General features: G+C 39.2%; 1 protein-coding gene across 5 annotated transcripts in view; it reads right to left on the minus strand.

Moving 5' to 3' along the window:
* Positions 1-21,624, minus strand: part of TEAD4 (TEA domain transcription factor 4) — a 64,330-nt gene that overhangs the window by 18,802 nt on the left and 23,904 nt on the right. For 4 of the 5 annotated variants that reach the window (XM_031611543.2, XM_090148300.1, XM_090148301.1 and 1 more), the window contains 2 exons: positions 4,688-4,752; positions 3,658-3,720 (listed from right to left, as the gene is read on the minus strand). Coding sequence is in view for 4 of the 5 variants with exons in the window: in XM_090148300.1 (XP_090004426.1) it covers positions 3,658-3,720; positions 4,688-4,752 (128 nt within the window). In the remaining variant the exon portion in view is untranslated. Of the gene's footprint in view, positions 1-3,329; positions 3,403-3,657; positions 3,721-4,687; positions 4,753-21,624 lie in introns of those variants that run through there. The other variant, XM_031611542.2, reaches the window with a different exon arrangement.

Raw genomic sequence — 21,624 nt, forward strand, 5'->3', positions numbered from 1 at the left:
TCAGATATGGCTAATCTTGCTTCCTGAAATGCTGGCATCATTGGTTTAGAGACTGCTAAGTGTTTCTCCTTTCTGTCTGAAGGTTCTTAAATCCCACAGCTAAAATGTTTTCTTGTGGAAGTTAGGATTCTAATTCAGCCCTGTGTTTTAATTATTGGTAAGGATAGTTAATGGAAAGACCCTCAATTCTCAATAAAAAAAATTCTAAAAACAAGCTCATCGTCAACACAAACAGAGCTTATCATCATTGTAAAAAGACTATCTCAGATAAGGAATGTTATTCTCAGTTAGAATTGATCATCCCTGGCAACGATTATCCTTGGGGAAACAAGAAATCCTAGGGCAAGAACATATGCAAGAACATTCTGATTTGTATTTTAGCAAGACTGTGGAGTTGCAACAAAGAATGGAGCTAATGTATGTTGAAAACAAAGAGCATTCTTTGTTTCTTCTACAAGGAAGTCGAAGAAATAAATGGACAACCATAAGTACTTCCACATATTCTTCCTTTCATGCTACAATCCCATACAAGTAATCTTTATCCTTTAGACACTCTGCTTTTATCTGTGACATCATAGTTATAATGGCAATGCCAGAGGTGAATTCATGGCTTGGAGAAGCTGCTGAAAGAAGTTTTTGTTCTCTTCAGGAACTCTCAAAGACACAAGCTCATTTATTTTAGTAACTGCACTAAGTTCTTGCTCTTGGGTCTCCACTCTCTCTATCCCCTCCCCTAAGTTTTCTAAAGGCCAAATCACAGGGATATTGATTGATATCATAGAAAAACATTTTGAGGTAGCAAAACAAAAGCTCAAGAAAGATAACTTTGAAATGAAGTGATATGTAGGAATGAGCATAACTCAGGTATTTCTTTTTTTTTTTTTTTTTACAGTATCTGTGACTTCTGTACCATTCAAACACATGGAAGGGAAGCATTTTAATAACTGACAGAATTTCTAAGTTTCTCAAAAGCTATGAGAATTTTTTTTTTCAGACTACAGTGTCTGAAATGATACTTCAGAGATTACCTGCAACATTTTAAGGCTACCTTTAGCTCTCCTTACCTTTCCACTGGAAAAGTCATATTTGTCTACCTGGTTTTTTTGGGGGGGAAAAAAAGAACTGAAATTACTTGTGGATTTTTTAAAGAAAGTTTAATTATAATACGGCAATTAAGAAGGGAAAAGTTTTTATCTATCAAAGTTTTCTTTTATTTTTCTGCTTTGTTTAAATGCCCAACAGAATGTTGGAAAACAGCAAAAACATGCTAGAGACATCTCTATTCTTTCTCAGCTAACAGTTCTGTATTCATCCGTATCTGTATTTCCAGTACAAAAGAAAAAAGTTACTTTTAACAAACACTTGCAGTTTGTCTTTTGTTTTATTCCTCTCAAAATGCATTGGAATAAATAATAATAAAACCACAAATTTCTCTTTTTCTTTAGTACAGTATCTATTAGTCACCCAGGATATAGAAAACTAACTGACATCTGAGAACAGAGCTTCCTTTGATCTTTTACCTTACTTCCCCACATCTATCTACAACAGGCACAGTGCAGATTTAAAGAGACCTCAATTTGTGTGGGAGAAATTAGTATTAGACTAATTGCTTTGAAAAGTTAGTATGTAGCTGCTCAGATCCCTAGTATGCGAATATGAAAAAGTATACTCAGAATGAAAAATGAACAGTGACGGAAAAACACTCAGCTATCAGCCAAAATTGGAAGAAGGATAGTAGCTTTTGTGATTCCTTTTCCTTGCTTTACAAAAATGACTAGGGAAAGCAAAGAAGTAAATGAGTCAAAGTAGTGCTACAGACTCGCCTCTGTAGGAAAAAAAGAAACACTCTGGTACTAGTGAACAGTTCACTGCATGCAGCTGTGAGAGCTCTCAGCATGACTGGAGGTAGTGTAAGAAGAATAAGCAATGGCTCCATGCTGCTCGCTGAGACACCTTCATTCCCTGAAGAACAGACTGCCAGCTCTTAAATGTTAAGTGCAAACAGGCTCATCTGACTGGCTTTTCAATCATGCCAAATCCCAGAACTGTGACATGCAAATGATGGAATCAAGGTTACAGATACAAGCAGCAGTAAATCTTTTAACAACCTGGGCTGTTGTTTCCTGCTCACTTCAACTTGCCACTCCACTTAATAATACCACAGCCTTAGAACTTAGGCAGCACTACCTAGAAGCACAGAATTGTAATTTGTGGCTCTCTTTATCAGAACACCTGGAAACATAACAGGTGAATTATAGACAAAACACAGTTTATAAAACAGATCTGAAACTGGTGGCGGAAGGAGGGTAGTGCGCATTCATGACAGTTAGAAGTAAGCACTGCTCATGCCAGAGATGCCACTCCAGCACTAAGTGCCAGTGTCACTCACAGACAGTCCACGCCCTGTGTAGCCTAGCAAGAAGCTGTCCAGACAGTGAAGAGGAATCACATACTAACAGCTATTTAGTTGATAGTCATGACTATCAGGAATGTTATTCTCAGGTAGAATTGATCATCCCAGTCTCATGACTGGACTGGGATATCAAGAACCTCATTGTCACCTGAAAATATGGAAAAATCAAGGAAGCAAATGTGCCACATCAAATCAGGAAGGCCAGCATGCATCTCCTTCCTTAGATTCTCAGTGATTTATAACAAGGACTATAGAAAGGAAAACACAGATTTACTTATGCAGCTAGACAGAAGTCAACCACTTTCCTTCTATTAAGAAGGAAGATAAGCCCAGGACTCTTCAAATCAGGTCTGAATTAATCGAAGTGCAAAGTCTGTTCAACTGGTACCACTTTACTTGAGAAGATAACAGGTGGCTTTGCGTTTTCCTTCCAGTGGTTATATTATCTCAGATCCTTTCCCAGGCAGAACTCCATGTCATAACCACTAGTAGAACTAGAGCACCAGTACTTGTAAAGTTACCCTTGCCGAGGCACAGAAAACACCGGGGAATGATTACAGGTCAACATTTGTAAGCGTAAGCTCCACCTTCTCAGTTGAACACATTTCCCGTGCTCCCAAGTCCAAGAGGTGCTCAAACTTGATAGACAGCAGTATAAAGCAGAGGTAGAAATCTGACACATTAAAACAAAAGCTGTTGTTTCTTTATTCCTTAAGTAGAATTACCTTAGACATCACAGAGCTCCAACAATACAAGTGTTTGGACAGCACTTCCTGGGAAGTAGCTTTACATTCCCAGTTTACCACAGTTCAGTGGTACATAATCAATGAATACACAGGCATTATAATTAAGAAACATACAAGAGAGTTTGGCTAGGTAGGCTATTACACCAAAAAGAATAGATAGAGGAACTTACCCTCATCCTGGGCTTGCTGGAAAACTCCAAAGGATCTCCATAAAGAGATCCTTCCCTGCTAGTAGTCAGCTCTTAAATGGGTCTAGGAGAGGTGGAGCCAAGCTCCACCCCTTTCGGCAGCACAAGTGAATTGCCTTCACCTGTGCTCCTGTGGCTGACTCACTGCTCGCCTCAGGTGATCAATCAGAGGTTCAGGCCATGATTCAGCAGTTCCCATACAACTGGCTAATCTCACCCTTTTTTTTTTTCCAGCTCTTCTAAGGATAGAGGGGATGAAAGAACAGAAGACTCAAGCAATGCATTATGTGATAAAGGATACCCATTGTACCTTGAGCTTGGCTTGGATCTCTCTGGCTTTCCGCCTTGCCAGGACCTGGATGTGACTAGATACCTGCATTGAAAGACAAAATTAATCTTCAATCCTGACAAGTATTTGGTAGCTACTTGCAGAAGTAAAGTCTACTTTAGGCACCTTGTGCATTAGGGAGTTATTTAGGTTGATGGATGGAGAAGAGTTGGGGCAGTAATGAGATGCTTTTCTAAAAGTAACTGTGATTACATGAAGTAAAGGATCAACAGAGACAGGCCGATGAAGGCCTTTTACCATTCAAATAGCTTTATAAAGCCAGATATCTTCTGTGAAACTGAAGAACACATCCATAAACCTGACGATTGAGTTTTGACCTCTTTCCACCTTGTCCTACCTTTGACAAAATGTTATATGACCTTGGCCACTATATATTGACTCTTAGAACTTCAGAATATGAGCTAAAATACATCATAGAAAAAATTAGGTTGGAAGGAATCCAGTCCTTTCAGTCCTCTACCCAAAATATGTTCAGGTTTGTCAGGGCTTTGTCCAGAATAGGCTGTACTGCCATTCCCAAATCAAAGAGACGTATTTTTCATCCCATCCGCCATATGTTTTCAAAATCACCACTGCCGTCTGTATGTCCGGTCTGAAAAAAATCCTGCCATTTATGCTAGCTAAAATGTTCATTAGTAAACAAAACAAATAAAAGCCCACACTGTTTAACAGTAGAAAAATTGTGTTATAAGGTCAATGAGAGATGTAAGCACTATAGTCATATTATAAAATTCTTCTGACTTTCTACCACTCTTATTAAACAGTAACTCTTCCTAGGAAAGCTAGAAACCAATAGCAAGTGAGTAGCAAGGAATTTCTTTTATGTCACAGAATCGCAGAATCACAGAATCATTAAGGTTGGAAAAGACCTATAAGATCATCCAGTCCAACCATCCACCTATCACCAATGGTTCTCGCTAAACCATATGTCCTCACAGCATGTGTAGTGGTCCTAAGCACCTAAAGTTTAAATGGAATACTTTACACTTACCTGTTTCCTTGTGCGTGTTTTCCCTGTTCTCAGCTTAATATAACGGGCAATCAGCTCATTTCGGCCTGAAACAGGAAAAGAATGCAAATACAAATTTAGAGATTTTTTTAAAAACAGCTCTATCTATAAAGATTGGCAGTGTGGTGATTTTAGAACTGTACTGATTAATTCACATGGTAGAGGTCTGAGTTTTAGGAGCTGAACTTTGGGCTACAAATTCTATCTCTCACCTTGCATCCATTTATCTTAAAATTATCAATAAGAAAGTAGAATCAAATGTTTTGCTTAATACTTTTACTACCATAGCATGTAGAGCCGTAGACATGGATCAAAATCACCTCTAGAAACAGAAAAGTAAAAAGAAAGCCACTCACCTTCAATCATTCAGAAAGCCAAGAAGGAATAACTAGGAAACAACAGGCCAGTCAGCCACACATCAATACCTGGAAGTGGTGAAGCATCTAATACTAGAACCCATTTCCAGATACACAAAGGACAAGAATGAGGCTGGAAGTAGTTCACATGGATTTACAAATGGGAAATCATTGTAATCCAACCTAATAGCTTCTACAAGATCACTAGCTTAGTGGGTGATTGGAGAGCTGTAGAGATTGTGTATTTTACTTTAGTAAGGCATCTTCCATAATATCTTTATTGACAAGCTGAGGAAGCATGGGTAAGTTGGGTAAGTATATAAGGAGGTGAACTAGAAACTGTAGAAAGTGGGCCCAGAAGATTTTGAACAGTTGCATGAAGTCCCATTAAAGCAAAGTCTCTAGTGATGTACTGGGGTCAATATTGTTCAACATCATCATTAATGACCTGGACAACAGGAGAGAATGCACTCTCAGAAAGTGCAGACGATACAAAACTTGTGAGATTGGTTGATAAAACAAATGGCTGAGTTGACATTCGAACAGCTATTGACAGACTGAAGATATGGGTCACCAGGAATATCTTGAAGTTCAACAAAGGGAAATGTAAATTTCTACACCTAGGGAAAAGGTGTATCCCTGCATCATAAAATCGTAGAATCACGAAGGTTGGAAAAGATCTACAAGATCATCCAGCTTAATCATCCGCCTATCAGTATATGCTGGGGACAATGATCTGGAAAGCTGAGAAGGCCAACAAGCACTCAAGGTTATGTTAGGAAGAGCATTGTCAATGGAGTCAATGGAAGTGATCCACTTATTCCCCCTTTCTCAGCACTGCTTACATGATTTGGAGTATTATGTCCAGCACAAGAAAGACATAGACATAGACATACTTTGAGTTCAGCAAAGGTTCACAAAAAATGGTTAAAGCACTGAAGCATCTTTACACAAGACTGAGAGAAGACTCAGGGGTAGTTTTATCATTGAATAGAAATGCCTGATGGGGGGGAAAGAAGAAGAGGGACACACTCCCCTTTCAATACAGCCCAGTAACAGGACAAGATAATGAGCACAAAATGAAACACATGAAATTCTATCTGAACATAAGATTAAAAAAAAACTTTGCTTTATGGTGAGAATAATTGGTAACACCAAAGCAGGTTGCCCAGAGAGACTGTGTAGTCTCCATCCTTGAAGATATTCAAAACCCAACTGGACACTGTCCTGAGAAATTTGCTGTAGTAGAAGGGAATCTCTCAAGAGATATCTTCTTAATTTAAATAATGATTCTGTCATTCTGTGATTCAAAGTACAAGAAAATAAACAAAAATAGTTACATGGAATTTATCAGTGTGAAATGATATAGTGAATTAAAACACTTTCAGGTTCTGGGTGACATTCCAAAAAAAAAAAAGATGCTTAGTTTTTTGAGAGATTGTGGGAAGAAGGTAGAGCACTGCCTGGAAGAAATGAAAAAATCCATGTCTGAATATAGAACAAGTAGTCATTGCAGGCTGAAGACAGTTAGAAGGTTTTACATTTCAATTTTAAGAGATGACATAGGGAGACTATGCCTTTCAGAGCCAAGAGAACAAGCAGCTTTATTTTCAGTGTGAGAGAATGAGAGGGCAATACAGGGAGGCAAAGAAAAGGCAGTCAGTGACAAATGAAGGAAATGGTATTAACAGCAACATGAAAGAAAAGTGTAATGAAACAAAGTTTTGCAGTAACTTGAAATTGCTTGGAATGAGGGCAAGAAACTGCAGAAGGCTGAGGTCCAGGATTTAAAAATTTGGAAGAGATGCAGAGAAGGCTGAGCTTCAGACAACTTCAGAAGTAAACAGGTGCAGAAAGATTAATCAACAAAACTGGAAGTGAACATCTAGATAAGAGGCAGACTATGCAGGTTCCATGCATCAAATCTGATCAGATTACCAGATTTGCTTGTGTTCTTTGTAGCAAGAGTGTTATCGAGGAATAAAGGGCAGAAAAAAACCAATTGTTATATATATCTGAACCGTAGGTTTGTTCAAGGCAGGAAGCATGGCAGAAAGAGCAGGTTCTGCAAAGTGATACATCTCAATTAAAATTGGAAGTGGGATATACAAGGCTGTGAGGCATCCTATATGGCTGCAACTGTTTGAGGAATGGAGCAGGGATAAAATGGGAAGCAAACAATCACTTGAGTGTTAAATGTTAATGTTAAAATGTTAAAAAACATTTCATTTCCATGAGAAATGTATGGTGAGAACATGTATGTTAGGACATCACAAACATCAAGAAGGCAAGCAGTGAAAAAAGATGTAATTTTTATTGAGTGTATTCCATACACACACACAAGAAGTTTTTATTATGAAACCTTGTTAATTCAGCCTTGCAAAAAATGAACGTAAAGAAGAATTCTATCCCAGAAATTTACCATTGAATCTTTCAGGCAAGAGCTGGCTCAGTTACTAATACTATGTTTCAGAAGGAGAATAATGTAAATATCCTTGACTATGGTTAGACCACTTCGTGAAACACAACCAAAACACAGGAAGGGACAGAAAAGCATTTTACATTTACAGATCTTAATCCATGGATGTCCAACCTTTTGGCTTGCATGGGCTGCACTGAATGAATAGGAAACATCTCGGGCTGCTCTGAAAATAATGACTCCTATTTATTTTCATGGAAACTACAGAAGATACAAGGAGCACATTAACTCTGTTTGATAAAGCAAATTTTCAGCTACAGAATATTATTTCACAACATTTTCATCACTATTTGCTATGCATTTTCATCAGTGATGTACAAGAACCTGCATGCCTCACTTGTCAAAACCTGCACCAGCAGAGATGATCTACTGTCACTGTCGCCACTGCTGAATGTACCACCCACTGCCTCACCGTGTTCACATTCACTGTTTGGCCTCTATCAACTGTGAGCAAGCATCCGTGAATGCCAGTGGGTACCAATTTTCCTGCATGAAAGATCTCAATGACACACTTTTATGTTAGACACCATTTTGTCGGACTGCTTCTCTGCGGCTATCTGACACACAGCAATAAAATGTAACACAATATTGTTGGGAAAGCCATACCACCGACATCCGCCTTGGACATCATGGGCCATCATAATAAAATAGGAGGCATTAGTTTCTGAGCAGCCCTTGTGAAATATAATATATAGTTATAGCATATAAGTAACAAAATTTATTTTAAATTTTTAATTATCCTTTATTTTTAATTTTTAATATTTTATTAAAACATTAAAAAAGAGAAAGCAACAAAAACAGAAAACCAGTGGAATATTTGACCTTATTTTTGTGAAGGAAATTCATTGATGTCTGGTTCAACTGAAGTGGTTGCAACTCACAGAGAGTGTTCAAGGTGTTCGTCAGAGATTTTTTATGAAATTTGACTTTCTGTACTTCATCCTTGACAATAATTTTTCACAAATGTGTGTACTGCCAAAAAGCGATAATGTGAATAAGGTATGATTATAGAGTGAGGGATATTTCTCTCTGGTAGGAGAGGTCTTAGAAAAGTCTGGTAAAGAGACAAGATTGGATATTTTAGTTGAATCTATGATTGCAACTCTATATCCTCCATTTGAAAATCCACAGGTAATGTATTTATGTCAACTGAAAATGGAGTTGTAAATATAAATCGATGATTTTTTTCAGTGATCTTGCAACATATTCTAAAATTCCCTTATCAAAAAAAAAGAAAGGCTGCAGATTTTTTACTGTTCATGGGACTGTGTTTAGCCAGAGTATCAAAATGCATGAAGTTTTTTGCCATATCTTAAGTAAGCACTGTTTGGTTAGTGCTGAGTGATGGCAGCATGCCTAGTGCTGGGCCAGGTCACTCAGCGGAGCAGAGCTGCTATCATGATGGCATGAGGTGGGGCAGCTACAGGAATGGGATGGGCTGGGCTGCAGCTTGGACATGCCTGTTTTTGTCTTTTCATAATGGTATTATTTCAGAAGCTTTCCTTATTCTGTGTAGGGAAGGATCAGGTCTGTATCTGAGACAAAAAAAGCAGTCAGCTCCTCTACACACAAACTAGGAATTATTTTTGTGCCAGATGTACAATGACTAGCATGTAACCACTGACATTTTCAGTTCCCAGCTTTAGCAAAGCATGGTGACTCACCCAAGACTTTAATAGGAGCAGATGCTGTTGTTGCTACATTCCATCTGACTGTATTTCCAACTTTTCCATTTTTACAAAGCTCATACCAAACACTAGTAACACATACCTTTCTCCAGTGCAAAGAAAATTATTTAACTACATTTGATATGAATCCACCTTGAAAGGTAAGAAAAAAAGAAGTGATAAGAAAAGGTACTTATCCCACAGATGTTGGCTTACCCAGAATTTCGGGACACTTCAGATGTGGGAAATGGGTGGAAAACAGGTTTTGAACATCTTGTTTTATCCACAAAGAAGTAAGAAGGGAAATGTATATATATGTCAAAAGGACCCTTTGTGGGGCAACAGGAAATGAATGAATGGAAGAGATAGGAATAACTAGCATTGAAAGGAATGGATGTGAAAAATTTAGGCAGACAAATTTTAAAGGATGCAAATTGGGCTATAAAACAACTTGAACATATTGAAAAGCTCCAGGAACTGGCTGAAGTCACCCTTGCACAATTAAATTTTAATGGATTCTTAACACAGTATAATAAATGTTATAGACTAAGATTAGGATTGTTGTGATTCCATGGAAGTCAAGAAATTATATAGACCAAGCAGTCCGACAACACATTACTCTTCTTCAATAGTAAATAGCTGCAAGGCTGTCTGTGCAAGAGGATGACATGGACAGTCCTGTGCACTGTTAATTCTAGCCATCTCCAAAATGGATGAAATCTATCACATGCCAAAACTTCAGTCAGAGAAGCTTATGCCACTTTTGTTCAAACATTTCAGAAAGGACAATAGCCACTAGAGGCAAGAGATGTATGAAGAAATAAACAAAAATAAAAACAAACAGAAGAGGTGAGCATGTACTGAAGGAAATGTGCAAGATGTATGAAAATACACATGTGGAGAAGAGGAAGAAAAGAAGGAGATGTGGAAGTGCAGATTGCTGGGGATGTGGCTGGCTAAGTATGTCCCATGGCAGAGAGGGTACAATTTGAGGCAGCTGTAGTCCATGGAGGATCCATGTCAGAGCAAGGACAACTTTGACAATACTACAGCCCATGAACAACCCATGTAGGAGCACTGGAGGAAAAAAATGTGCCATCTTCCATCTCAACAAAGGAACAAGAAGGGACTAAGTGTAATATACAGAGAATAAAACTAGGGAAGCTGAGACTAGGAAGCAGAGAGAAAAGGCAGTAAATTTAGGTTGAGTCTGGAGAAGTGAGAATTGTTTCCCCAAGTATGTGTTTAACTGTTTGTCTTTGACAACATTAGCAAAAATTGCAGAGCTGTGCAAATTACACATATTAGAATATGTAAGCATATTAGATGTAGAAATTCTTTAGCGAGAGCATTTAAACATGGATTTAGAATTCCAGATTTAGAATTCACTTCCTACTTGCCGCCTTTCAAATAAACATACAGACTTCCTCTTCCAGAATTGCATCCCCTCACAGCCAGGAAAAAAAGCAGGGTGGAAGAATATTTTAAGCTAATAAAGGTGTTGGTAGCAAAAAATAAGTCACCCCAAAAAGACATTAATATCACAGGTGTTACTCAAGATAGAATTATACAAACTGTCAAACCTAGTAACCTCTGCAGCAAGAATGTATTAAATTACCATGAACAAAAACTGCAGGAGAAGCATGTGTCTTTTGGTTTTTTTTTTATCAGAAGTTAGATGTAAGCAAGTACTACACTGTTGGAAGTCTGAAGGCTCAAAGCCTATGGAAAGTGCTTTGTTTCACAACTCTGGCTGTGGGCTAAGCAAAGGCTAACACTCCTCACTTGGCCGAGCTGTCATAAATCTTCAGATGGTTCATATTTTGGAGCCATGTAAAGTGCCCTTCTGATCCTACGTTATATTTGTAGAATAACTTCTGCTGAGGTCTGCCATGGTCACCAAAATCTGCCAACATTTGTACCTTCTACATCAAAAACACGTGTTGGGTTTCATGAAGCTTCAGCCAACATACCAGCAACAGCCCAGAACCCAAAATCTCTTTATCTTCCCCCGAAGCCTCCTCTTGGAAGAATGGCACTAAAAAAAAAAAAAAAGAGAGAGAGAGATACTCCCTCATTCCCTCATGTTCTTTACCTCTCTTTTCCAAGGGCATTAATTTAGCTTTCACACCTCATCAGGCTGAATTGCAAAACTGTGCATTCAATTCAGCAACTACAAGGAAGGATTTTCTTTCTCTCTCACTGTATGAGGAAGGAAATATCTACCTCTGAAGGGGAAAAAAAGAATCAAAAGAATTCCCACAGCCATAAAAAGCATTTCCAAATCTATCTCAAAGCTTCATGCTGGCTTTCAGCTAGTAACAGTATACTACTACTGTATACTACTGCTGTATACTACTGTACAAGAGGCAGATAAAGCTTTAAGCCTTGGTGTCAAATTCAGGTAGAAGATCCCAAAGGCTCTTCTGGAGTGGATGAGAGTAAAAAACTTGAGATTTCTGCAAAATCCTGTTGGATTCATCCAGGTTGGATGTCAGGGGGAAATTCTTTACAGAGAGAGTGGTGAGGTGCTGGAACAGGCTGCCCAGAGTGGTTGTGGATGCCCCGTCCCTGGAGGTGTTCAAGGCCAGGTTGGATGGGGCCCTGGGCAGCCTGGTCTAGTATTAAATGGGGAGGTTGGTGGCCCTGCATGTAGCAGGGGGGTTGGAGATTCATGATCCTTGAAGTCCCTTCCAATCCTGGCCATTCTGTGATTCTGTCTGTGAAGTGCAGCAAAGACCTACAGAAACAACTGTGCAGTTATTTCCCATGAAAGGTCAAGGAAACCACCTCAACTATCATTTCAGTTTGTCACTTAATGATAGTTACTGTGATGTAGCAGTCCCCTAAACTTGCTAAGCATCTTGTTAACTGTAGATTAAGATAAAGGTATAAATAATGAACTGTATAAAGGTATAAATAATGAACTGTGAATCAGATGTCACATGACCAATAAATCTAGACACAAGAGGGAAATTAAGTATACTTCTACTGTCCACCAAATATTAATATTTGAATATTAATATTTAAAACACAAAACAGGTCTTTTAGATTACTTCAGAATGACACTTAAAACAATTACTATGCTCATAAACATGTACAATGAATCCTTAATTCCTTGCACAGTCTTACTTGCTGTCACTCATGGCACTGCTTCTTCCTCCCAGCTACACTAAATGCCTTTCTGGGAATCACCTTTTCCACAAGCAGGGCTGCATGTGTCAAAGCCACATTTTAATCATTCTAATCGCTATTACCATCCTTTCGACGAGATACACAAACACTTAGCTCTTAGTGATATCATCCTTAACATAAATTTTAATGGTAAGTTAATTAGATCCCTCTACCACAAGTCACCAAAGGCCTGGTGAATAACTTCTCATAGTTTTCCAATTTTCTAGCCCAGCTTTTCTGAGGTTAGAAAAAATGATGTGACATTTTCTTTTCAGTTCTGAGTTTGCTTCATCCCTTCCTATCTTTGTTGACTGCTGACAGTCATTTATGTCTTTATGTCTTTCTTTATTACTCAGCTTGCTCATTTTCAACCTTCTGATCTCCTTTTTTCTCTAAATTATCCATGAAGTTTTAAACTTTGGCTTCTATGTCTCCCACATGTCCTTCTCATCCTTCTTTCAGATCTTTGTCTTCACATACCACATTTAAAATATACTGGTGATGTTTAGCACCCAGACTCCTCAAAAGGTTTAATCCTTCCCTCCCTCTCTGTTTCAGCTCCTACTTTAACTATTAATTCAACCATTTTTGGGCTATCCCCAAAGTCAATAAAAATCCTTCTATAATCATTTCCTTTTTAATATGCCTTTGATATGATCCCACACTACATCCTTGTCTCTAAATTTGAGAGACAGGAAATTGAAGGGTGGTGAACTATTCAGAGAATTGGTCTGGTGGTCACAGCCAAGGGCAGCCAAGGGCTGTGCTTCAATGGCTCTACGTACAGGTGGAGGCTGGTCATGAGGTATGTTTCTTAGGGGTCTCAGAATCAAGAAAGTGGGATTCAGCGCACCCTCACCAAGCTTGCTGATGACAGTAAGCTGAGTGGTGCAATTGATAAAACAGAAGGAAGGGATGACATCCAAAAGAGGAACCTAAACAGGTTTGAAAAGTGGCCCTTGTGAACCTAATGAGATTCAACGAGGCCATGTGCAAGGTGTTCCACTTGGGTTGGAGTAATCCCAGATATGTCTACAGACTGGGAGAAGAGATGTGCCTTGCCAAGAAAGACTTAGGGGTTCTGAAAGCTTGTCATGGGCACTACCTCATCTTCAGCTTTACCTTGATAAATCTGTGTTTAGTATTTGACTGTGAAAGGGCTGAGCTCCTTTCTCCTCTGAAATGATGCAGAAGTTAAAGCTTTATTTGCTGGGACAGAATGTGTTACTTAAACTAGACCAGTACCTTTTCATAAAAGGACATACACTCTTAGAGAAAGAAGACTACACTTCTCAACTATGAACTTAAGGATGACAAAATATAATTTCTTCCCTTCACATAAGGAGAAACAGAGATTAGGTTGACCTATGGTCAAAAAATGCAGATTTTTTTTAATTTACTAACTCATCTCAACACTGAAGCCCTCTATCCTGAAAAAGACCTTTTTGCTAGGAAGCCTAAATGTTTATTTCTCTCCTTCACTGTATAAATTAAATCCTTACCTAGGAACATAAGAAGGGCTATCTTTATTCTGAAACTGCTGCTTCCTGATGGCCAGTTTAAGATGCTCCATGCAAAGTGCAACAAATGAGGGATAATAATTACAAGGCCTGCAGTTTTTTTGTAGCTTCATATTGGTACACAACAATGAGTAGAAATAGATGAAAAGTCACCAGATGTGTTGTTACAGCAACAAACTTGAAGAGCTTCCCTTCTCCCTGCTCCCTAAAATTTTTCGTCATTTCCTGCGTGCAGCCATACAAAGTAAATTTCTGGAATAAGGAAAACAGGGGAAGCAGGCACGTATCACTCTAAAACAATTATCAAAATTAAAAAATAAGCCACTCAATTTAGATTTTGTAGGATTTGGGTTGGTTGGTTGGTTGCAGTGTTTATGGTGGTGTTTCTTTTGTTGTTTGTTTTTCCTTCTCTCTTCAGTCTATTTTTAATTGGATTGGTTATGCAGTTCCTTTTGTGACTGTACTGTAAAGAGAACAGAGAAGGAATCAGAGCAGAACTTCTTAAACCTGTTTTGCAGCTAGAGAAACTGTAGCCTGGAACTCTATTCTATCTAGCCCTAGAACACACATACAGTGCGAAGAGAACTAGCAATGTTCTTACTGCCCTTGAATTGTTTCTCTGAAGACAGTTACCTCTTAATCTTTCCCAAATAAACATGTGATTATTCTCTGTAAAGATGATCTTTCACTAAGGTGTAGCAATGTATTCATGTAGCAATCCCTCACCATTACTCTAAGGGGAAGCCTCAGGCTACACAGTCCTGCACCAACTCTCAACATTAAGTACAGTATTTTTCAGTGCATTAAAATTCAATGCCCTCATCAACTGTGTTTTTCCACATTATCACCTCAGGCCACTGATAATCCATCCAATAACCCTCATATACACAGTAAAGCAGCAGCAACAGAGCAGTTCTGATACTTTTCCAAGTAAGACTAATGAACAATTGTTTAGACATATTTTGGCTGGGAAATTCCAGTCACAACAAAGCAGCTGCATATAGTAATACGAATATTTCATATGTCAGAGAGTGTATCAGGTAACACACAAAAAAGCCATTAAGAATTATATGTGGAAAAGCATGCCAAACTAACAGCTTTTAGTCTCTTAGGACACCTGAGAATTACAATGTTAAATACACATAAACATATTCTACTCATGTTAGAAAAACATGGCCACTGACAGTAGCACAGAAATGTATCTTTAATAGCATTCTCTAGAGCATGTGAGTCCAGGCTTTACATTATACACTCAGACATCTGCTTAACTCTTCCTTAGGTCAACAGATGTCTTTTCTGCATGTTTCAACAATTGCCAATAGCTGAGGAGTATGTGAAAGCAAATCTCAACTTCAATAATGCCTCAAAGGATAGCAAAAACTTTGGCATCTCTCTTCCTCCTCATTTTCTACCCAGCTGCCCCTGTTGGCACCAACAGTACTCCATTCTTGCAGATTTCTGTCCAAGTGCTAATCTTGTTCATGTGTCCACATGTCAGGCTAACCAAATACTCAGCTCTAATTATCAAGAAATCGGAGTTAAAAAGTGGTCTATGAGATTAATTGTTTAATTAATTTAATATAATTAATTATTAATTGTTTAATTATTTATTTGATCTATGAGATTAATTATGCTACACAGAACTACACCCCTGATAATTCAGGTGGAGACAGAGAACTCATCCTCCATCTGGACTGCCACAAGCCCATGGGACTGGACGGGCTTCATCCTAGGCTGCTGAGGAAGCTGGCGAGGGTGATTGCCAAGCCACTCACGGCCATCTACAAGTGCTCCTGGTTATCTGGAGAGGTCCCAGAGTACTGGAGGCTTGCTGATGTGACTCCCATCTACAAGAAGGGCCATAAAGAGGATCCGGGGAACTACAGGCCTGTCAGCCTGACCTAGGTACCAGGGAAAGTTATGGAGAAAATCATCTTGGGAGAGATCACACAGCACGTGCATGGCATTTGGGGGATCAGGCCCAGCCAGCACGGGTTTGTGAAAGGCAGGTTGTGCTTGACCAACCTCATCTGCTTCTACGACTGGGTAACCAGCCTGACAGATGAGGGTAAGGCTGTTAATGTAGTCTATCTAGACTTCAGCAAAGCCTTTGACACGGTCTCTCACAGTATTCTTCTGGGGAAACTGGCTGCCCGTGGCCTGGACAGGTATACCCTTCTCTGGGTAAGGAACTGGCTAGAGGGCCATGCCCAGTGGGTAGTGGTTAATGGAGCTAAGTCCAGCTGGTGACCAGTTACAAGTCGTGTCTCCCAGGGGTCAGTACTGGGGCTCATCTTGTTTAATATCTTTACTGATGACCTAGATGAAGGGATTGAGTGTACTCTCAGTAAGTTTGCAGATGACACCAAATTGGGAGGTAGTGTCAATCTGCCTGTGGGTAGGGAGGCCCTTCAGAGAGATCTAAATAGGCTGGATCACTGGGCTGAGGTGAATGGGATGAGGTTGAACAAGGCCAAGTACCAGGTCCTGCACTTTGGCCACAATAACCTCATGCAGTGGTATAGGCTTGGGCACAAGTGGCTGAATGATTGTGAAGAGGAAAGAGACCTGGGGATGTTGGTTGATGCTCGGCTGAACATGAGCCGACAGTGTGCCCAGGTGGCCAAGAGGGCCAACTGCATCCTGGCCTGCATTAGAAATAGAAATGTCCAGCAGGAGCAGGGAGGTAATCATCTCTCTGTAAAAAAAGACATTGAGGCCCTGGAGCGTGTCCAGAGAAGAGCAATGAAACTTGTGAGGGGTCTGGAGTACAAGTCTTATGAGGAGTGGCTGAGGGAGCTGGGATTGTTTAGTCTGGAGAAGAGGAGGCTCAGGGGAGACCTCACTGCACTCTACAATTGCCTGAAGGGAGGTTGTGATAAGGAGGGGTTTTACCTCTTCTCCCAGACAACAAACAGGACCCAAGGAAATGGCCGCAAGGTGTACCAGAGGAGGTTTAGATTAGACATAAGGAAAAACTTTTTGTCTCAGAGAGTGGTCAGTCACTGGAATGGCTGCCCAGGGAGGTGGTGGAGTCACTGTCCCTGGCAGTGTTCAAGAGGTGTCTGGATGAGGAGCTCTGAAATATGCTTTAGTGCTTTGGTAGCAATGGTAATGGGAAGACGGTTGGACTAAGCAGGAACAGGAGGCTGACAAAATTATTTAAGCTACAAGGGATACATAAAAATGCATATATGGATCCAAAAGGAAATTTGCAAATGTTGAAATGTTTCAACTAACTTCCAGATGAAAGCTACTGTATCTAAAATTACTTTCCTCCAATTTTAGCCATAAAATTGTCGGGCTGGACACAAACAGCTTAGGTAGAGCTGATGCTCCTTCTTTGCACAGGAATAGATAAGATGGTCCATCCCAGTCTTTCTCTCTCTCTTTTTTTTAATGATTCTACAATTGAAGATGATGATGTACTCTTCATATTGTAGGGAGGCTCATAATCACCAGTTAAGGTTTAAGGTACCATTGTGCTAAATAACGCACTTCCATGTGTGTTTCCCTGAAACATCATGCATAGAAGTAGGCCTTTGCCTACCACAATCACAAACTTTGGTCACACCTATTGTATAAACAGCTCTTGCTGAGGTAACAGAACACAACAACATTCCAGTCCACAGACAAAACCTAAGTTCCTTGAAAGGAATTTGCAGTTAACTGCGTGAATCACACTATGGTGAAAAGAAGAAGGATAATTAAGATGAAAGTTTCAGATAGAAGTGTTTCAATGGAAACAGTCTAATTTCCTCTTCCAGAAACTAGCAATAAAACATGAATGTGTCTGTGCATATGCATTGAGATCCAGAGAATTTGAAGGAGTACTCAGAGGATGGGTCAGAAGATCAGGGTGACCGCAGTAAGAAACAGCTGCTATGTACCTTTCAGCAGCAGGTTTACCCTGGCCCCAGAGTTCCACTATGACCAAGACTTGCAAAACCATCTGTTTAGGCATAAATTTCACACAGCCTTCCCAGTTTTTCCGCCCAGATCTTTGCCATGCACAGAGAGTACAGAGCTTGTTATGAATCAGCTAATGAGTAACTGTTTCAAGAAATACACTGTCCTATTCTTCTGTGCTCATTATCTGGATTCTGTATGAATGAGAATACTGCCACTTCTTTTAGCTGCTTCTTGTATAAAAGCAGATTAAAGCCGATCTATAATCCATCTCTTTTATATAAAACACAATCACATCAGGCCACTCCTTAAGACTAATTTTAGAAATACATTCCTTGTAATTTTATCTGATGCATTTTAAAAGTCTCCACATCTCCATTCTAACTCCTATGGCAGAGATCTCTAGGCACTGAACTCTAGATATGGAGAAGATTCTTCTAACATTCATTCTATATTCCTTCTTTCTCTGCAATTAATTCTAGTCCTGCCCATATGTTCCACATAAAATCGCGCTCTCCTAAATGTTAACACCCTTCAAATATTTTTGGACTGTTATTATGTTTCCTCTACCCCTCCACCATTCAGTCATCTCTTAGCCAAGCTAAGCATATTCAGCTTCTTTAATCTTTTCTCCTAAATCAGTCCCTCCAACTCCCAGAGCTCAATGTTAAGACTAGTACTCCTATTGCTCTTAGAACTCTATCCATGTTTGTGAGATCTTTCTGATAATGTTTTTGCAAAAGCCTGGACAGAAGAGATTTACATGTTCTTTTTGTCAGGAAAAAAATAAACCTAAGTTTATTAATCAAGTGGACTTGATTAATTTTATTTCCTGTATCTGATATTATGCCCAGGTTTCAAATTCAACCTGAACTTGTAATTGACTTGTTTTGTTTACTTAAGAGCAGATTAGCAACTGGAAATATTTAGATCCAATTGTGAAAGAAGGGAATATTTCGAAAAGTAGAAGGAAACACTAGGGATTTTTATTATGCTTTTCAGAAAACAACTGCAAATGTGTAATTACACAGAATCACATTGACTTGCTACAAGGGAAAAAGCTGACAAATAAAATTGAAGTCATCTCTCAGGTAACAATACTGAAGAGTGGATGCAATTACAGAGTATGTAAGGCTCGTTTACTAAACTATAAAAAAATTAAATCCACTGTGCAATCTCCAGCATAAAGAAGCAGAAGTACTTTGCTGATAGTAAACTGCTACAGATCAACTTTTTATTGGAAAATACAAAATGTTTGAAATTTCAAAATGAAAAAACCAAAGGGAGAGCCAAAAGAGCAATGCTCTGTGGCTGCAGATCTATATAGTGGAAAAAACTTAGTCCCATACAGCATACTTGCTTTTAGGCCTGACATATGAAAATGGGACTATGAATCTGCTAAAATCACAAAGGATCAGTACCCATTGTTTAATCAGCAGAACAAAGAAAAAAGAAAAGTAGTCACAATAATTTAGATAACGTGTGGGGCACAGCAAAACTGCTGATTTACTTCAGTTTACTAAGCATGTTAAATGAAGATGACATAGTCAGTGTTTTTCAAGTGTTCAGTGTTTTGCAAGTGCAAACAGTTTCCTGTCTGTCTATTAAGCATTTCAAAAGTAGTAAATTTTTCAATATTCAGGCAATACTTTGAACTTAGAGAAAAGTATTCTTTTTTTCACACTGAAAAACGCACTAGTTAAATTGACATAAAATTTAATATGAAGAACCTTAAATTCATCCTAGAAAAGAGATGGAAGCTTAATTCATCACAAAAGCCTCCAGAAATCAGGTTTCACCTAGTTAACAATAAAGCACTAAAACCACACATAAACAAAGAAGAAAACTGACCTGGTGAAACTAAACCTTGTTATTAAGCAATTCCAAAAACATCACACCTATCCCCAGAAAAAAATAAAAGTATACAGTTTGTTCACAAAGCCTTCTTGAATGGCAGATTCCATTTTGTTATCAAAACTGTGGGATAAAGGGCTGTTCTACAGTTCATTAGGTCACAATAATGAAAGAGATAGGAAATGCAAAAGTAGCTCTCCAAGGGACATCACAGCTCAAAATCAAATTTTGCAGATACCTGGGCCAGCCAGTTCAGCACTGACTGAGTATATCCTCAGTGTGCTCCAATTGACTGAAACAAAATCAGGTAATATGCTGTACCAGATATAAAGAAAGTATTAAGGTCTTGAAAGCATCAAAAATATTGACTTTTCCATTTGTAATATCTGTAATGCCCCTCCACTCAAAAAGGAAAAGTGTTTATGAACTAGGACAGGCAGTAAACATTTCTTTGGGCTTGACTGCTGTTCAGTTTAACTTTTCACTTAATTTTTGAGGCCGGGGAAAAACATTAACCTGTAACATATTCCTCTGAACTGAAAACAATATTCTACAGATTTTCCTAGACACTTCAAAACAGGGGTAGAAGGTGGTTTTCAGCTTCAGACCTTTGAAGGTCACTCTGAAGGTATGATACTATCAAATTAATGCCTGCTCCAGGTTTTGACTAGTAACATGGTTAATCATGTTTCTCCCGCTAGTCAGCCTCTGAGTTTTGGACAACTTAAAATATTTTCTGGGCCATGTCAGGGCTTTAATTAACAAACAGATGGGCACTAGATGAGAGGTGAGTGCCCCTAGCTGTCTGCCCCACTCTGCCCAACGCAGAATTAGCTGTTCATAAACCATATGCTGAACTATTGCCTCCTTCAGAACATCATTCTAACAAATACTCACCAATTCTAGCATGTTACAAAAATGTGCTCAAAGCCAGATTATTCTTTACTGAAAGGGAACACTGTACAGCTAAACCAGTAACTCTAGCAGTTGTCACAAGCTCTACCTCCTCACCTATCAAGGTTTCAGTGATGCTTTGTTAAAATAAATCTAACTTTGCTAGTTACTTTTTATTTCTCCATCCTCACTATTGATGGAAGATCCTGTCTCTTAAGCATCTCTATGCAAATCACACAAAGCTACCATGGCTTTCTCTCCCGTTTCTCCAGATGAAACTGAGGATACCAGAAAGTGCTGATTCCTACTCTGAACTCTGTGATTTATCTGGTACAAATACTACAAGTACACCTTTCCCCAGAATAACATATTAGGCAGATGAGGCAAGAAACCAGAATGGTTAAACAAGGATTTGCAGGTCAGACTGAGGGAAAAAAAGTATAAACAGCAGAAGCAGGGATGAGTGACTTGCTTTCCAGACATGCATTGATGGGTTCGGGAAAGCTAAGGCATAGACAGAATTAAACATGGCAAGGAATGTGAAAAATAACAAGAAGGGATTCTTTAGATACATTGGGTAGAAGAGACAGGCAAAGGCGAGTATACCCCCTCTGATAAACAAAAAGGGAGAGCTGACCTTCTCAGACATGGAGAAGGCTGAGGTACTTAATGAGATCTTTGCCTCAGTCATCATTGCCAGTTAGGCTTCCCATGCCTCTTGCATCCCTGAAATTGTAAGTAGAGGTTGGGGGAGCAAAACCCCCAGTGTAAGAGCAGAGCAAGTCTGACACCACCTCACGAGGCTGAATGTGTACAAGTCTACAAGGCCAGACAATATGCATCCCAGGGTCCTGAGGGAGCTGGCTGATGACCACATCAAGATGCTCTCCATCATATTTGAAAAATTGTGGTTGTCAGACAAAGTGTTCAGCAACTGGAATAAATAAAACCTGGTCAAATACAGGACAGTGAGCCTCACCTCTGTGCCTGAGAAGATCATGGAACAGATCTTCCTGTAAGAGATGTTAAGGCTCATGCAGGACAAGGAGATGATCCAAGACAGACA

This window comes from Phasianus colchicus, chromosome 1 (genome assembly GCF_987193195.1).
Source record: "Phasianus colchicus chromosome 1, bPhaCol1.hap1.1, whole genome shotgun sequence".
Lineage (NCBI taxonomy): Eukaryota > Metazoa > Chordata > Aves > Galliformes > Phasianidae > Phasianus > Phasianus colchicus.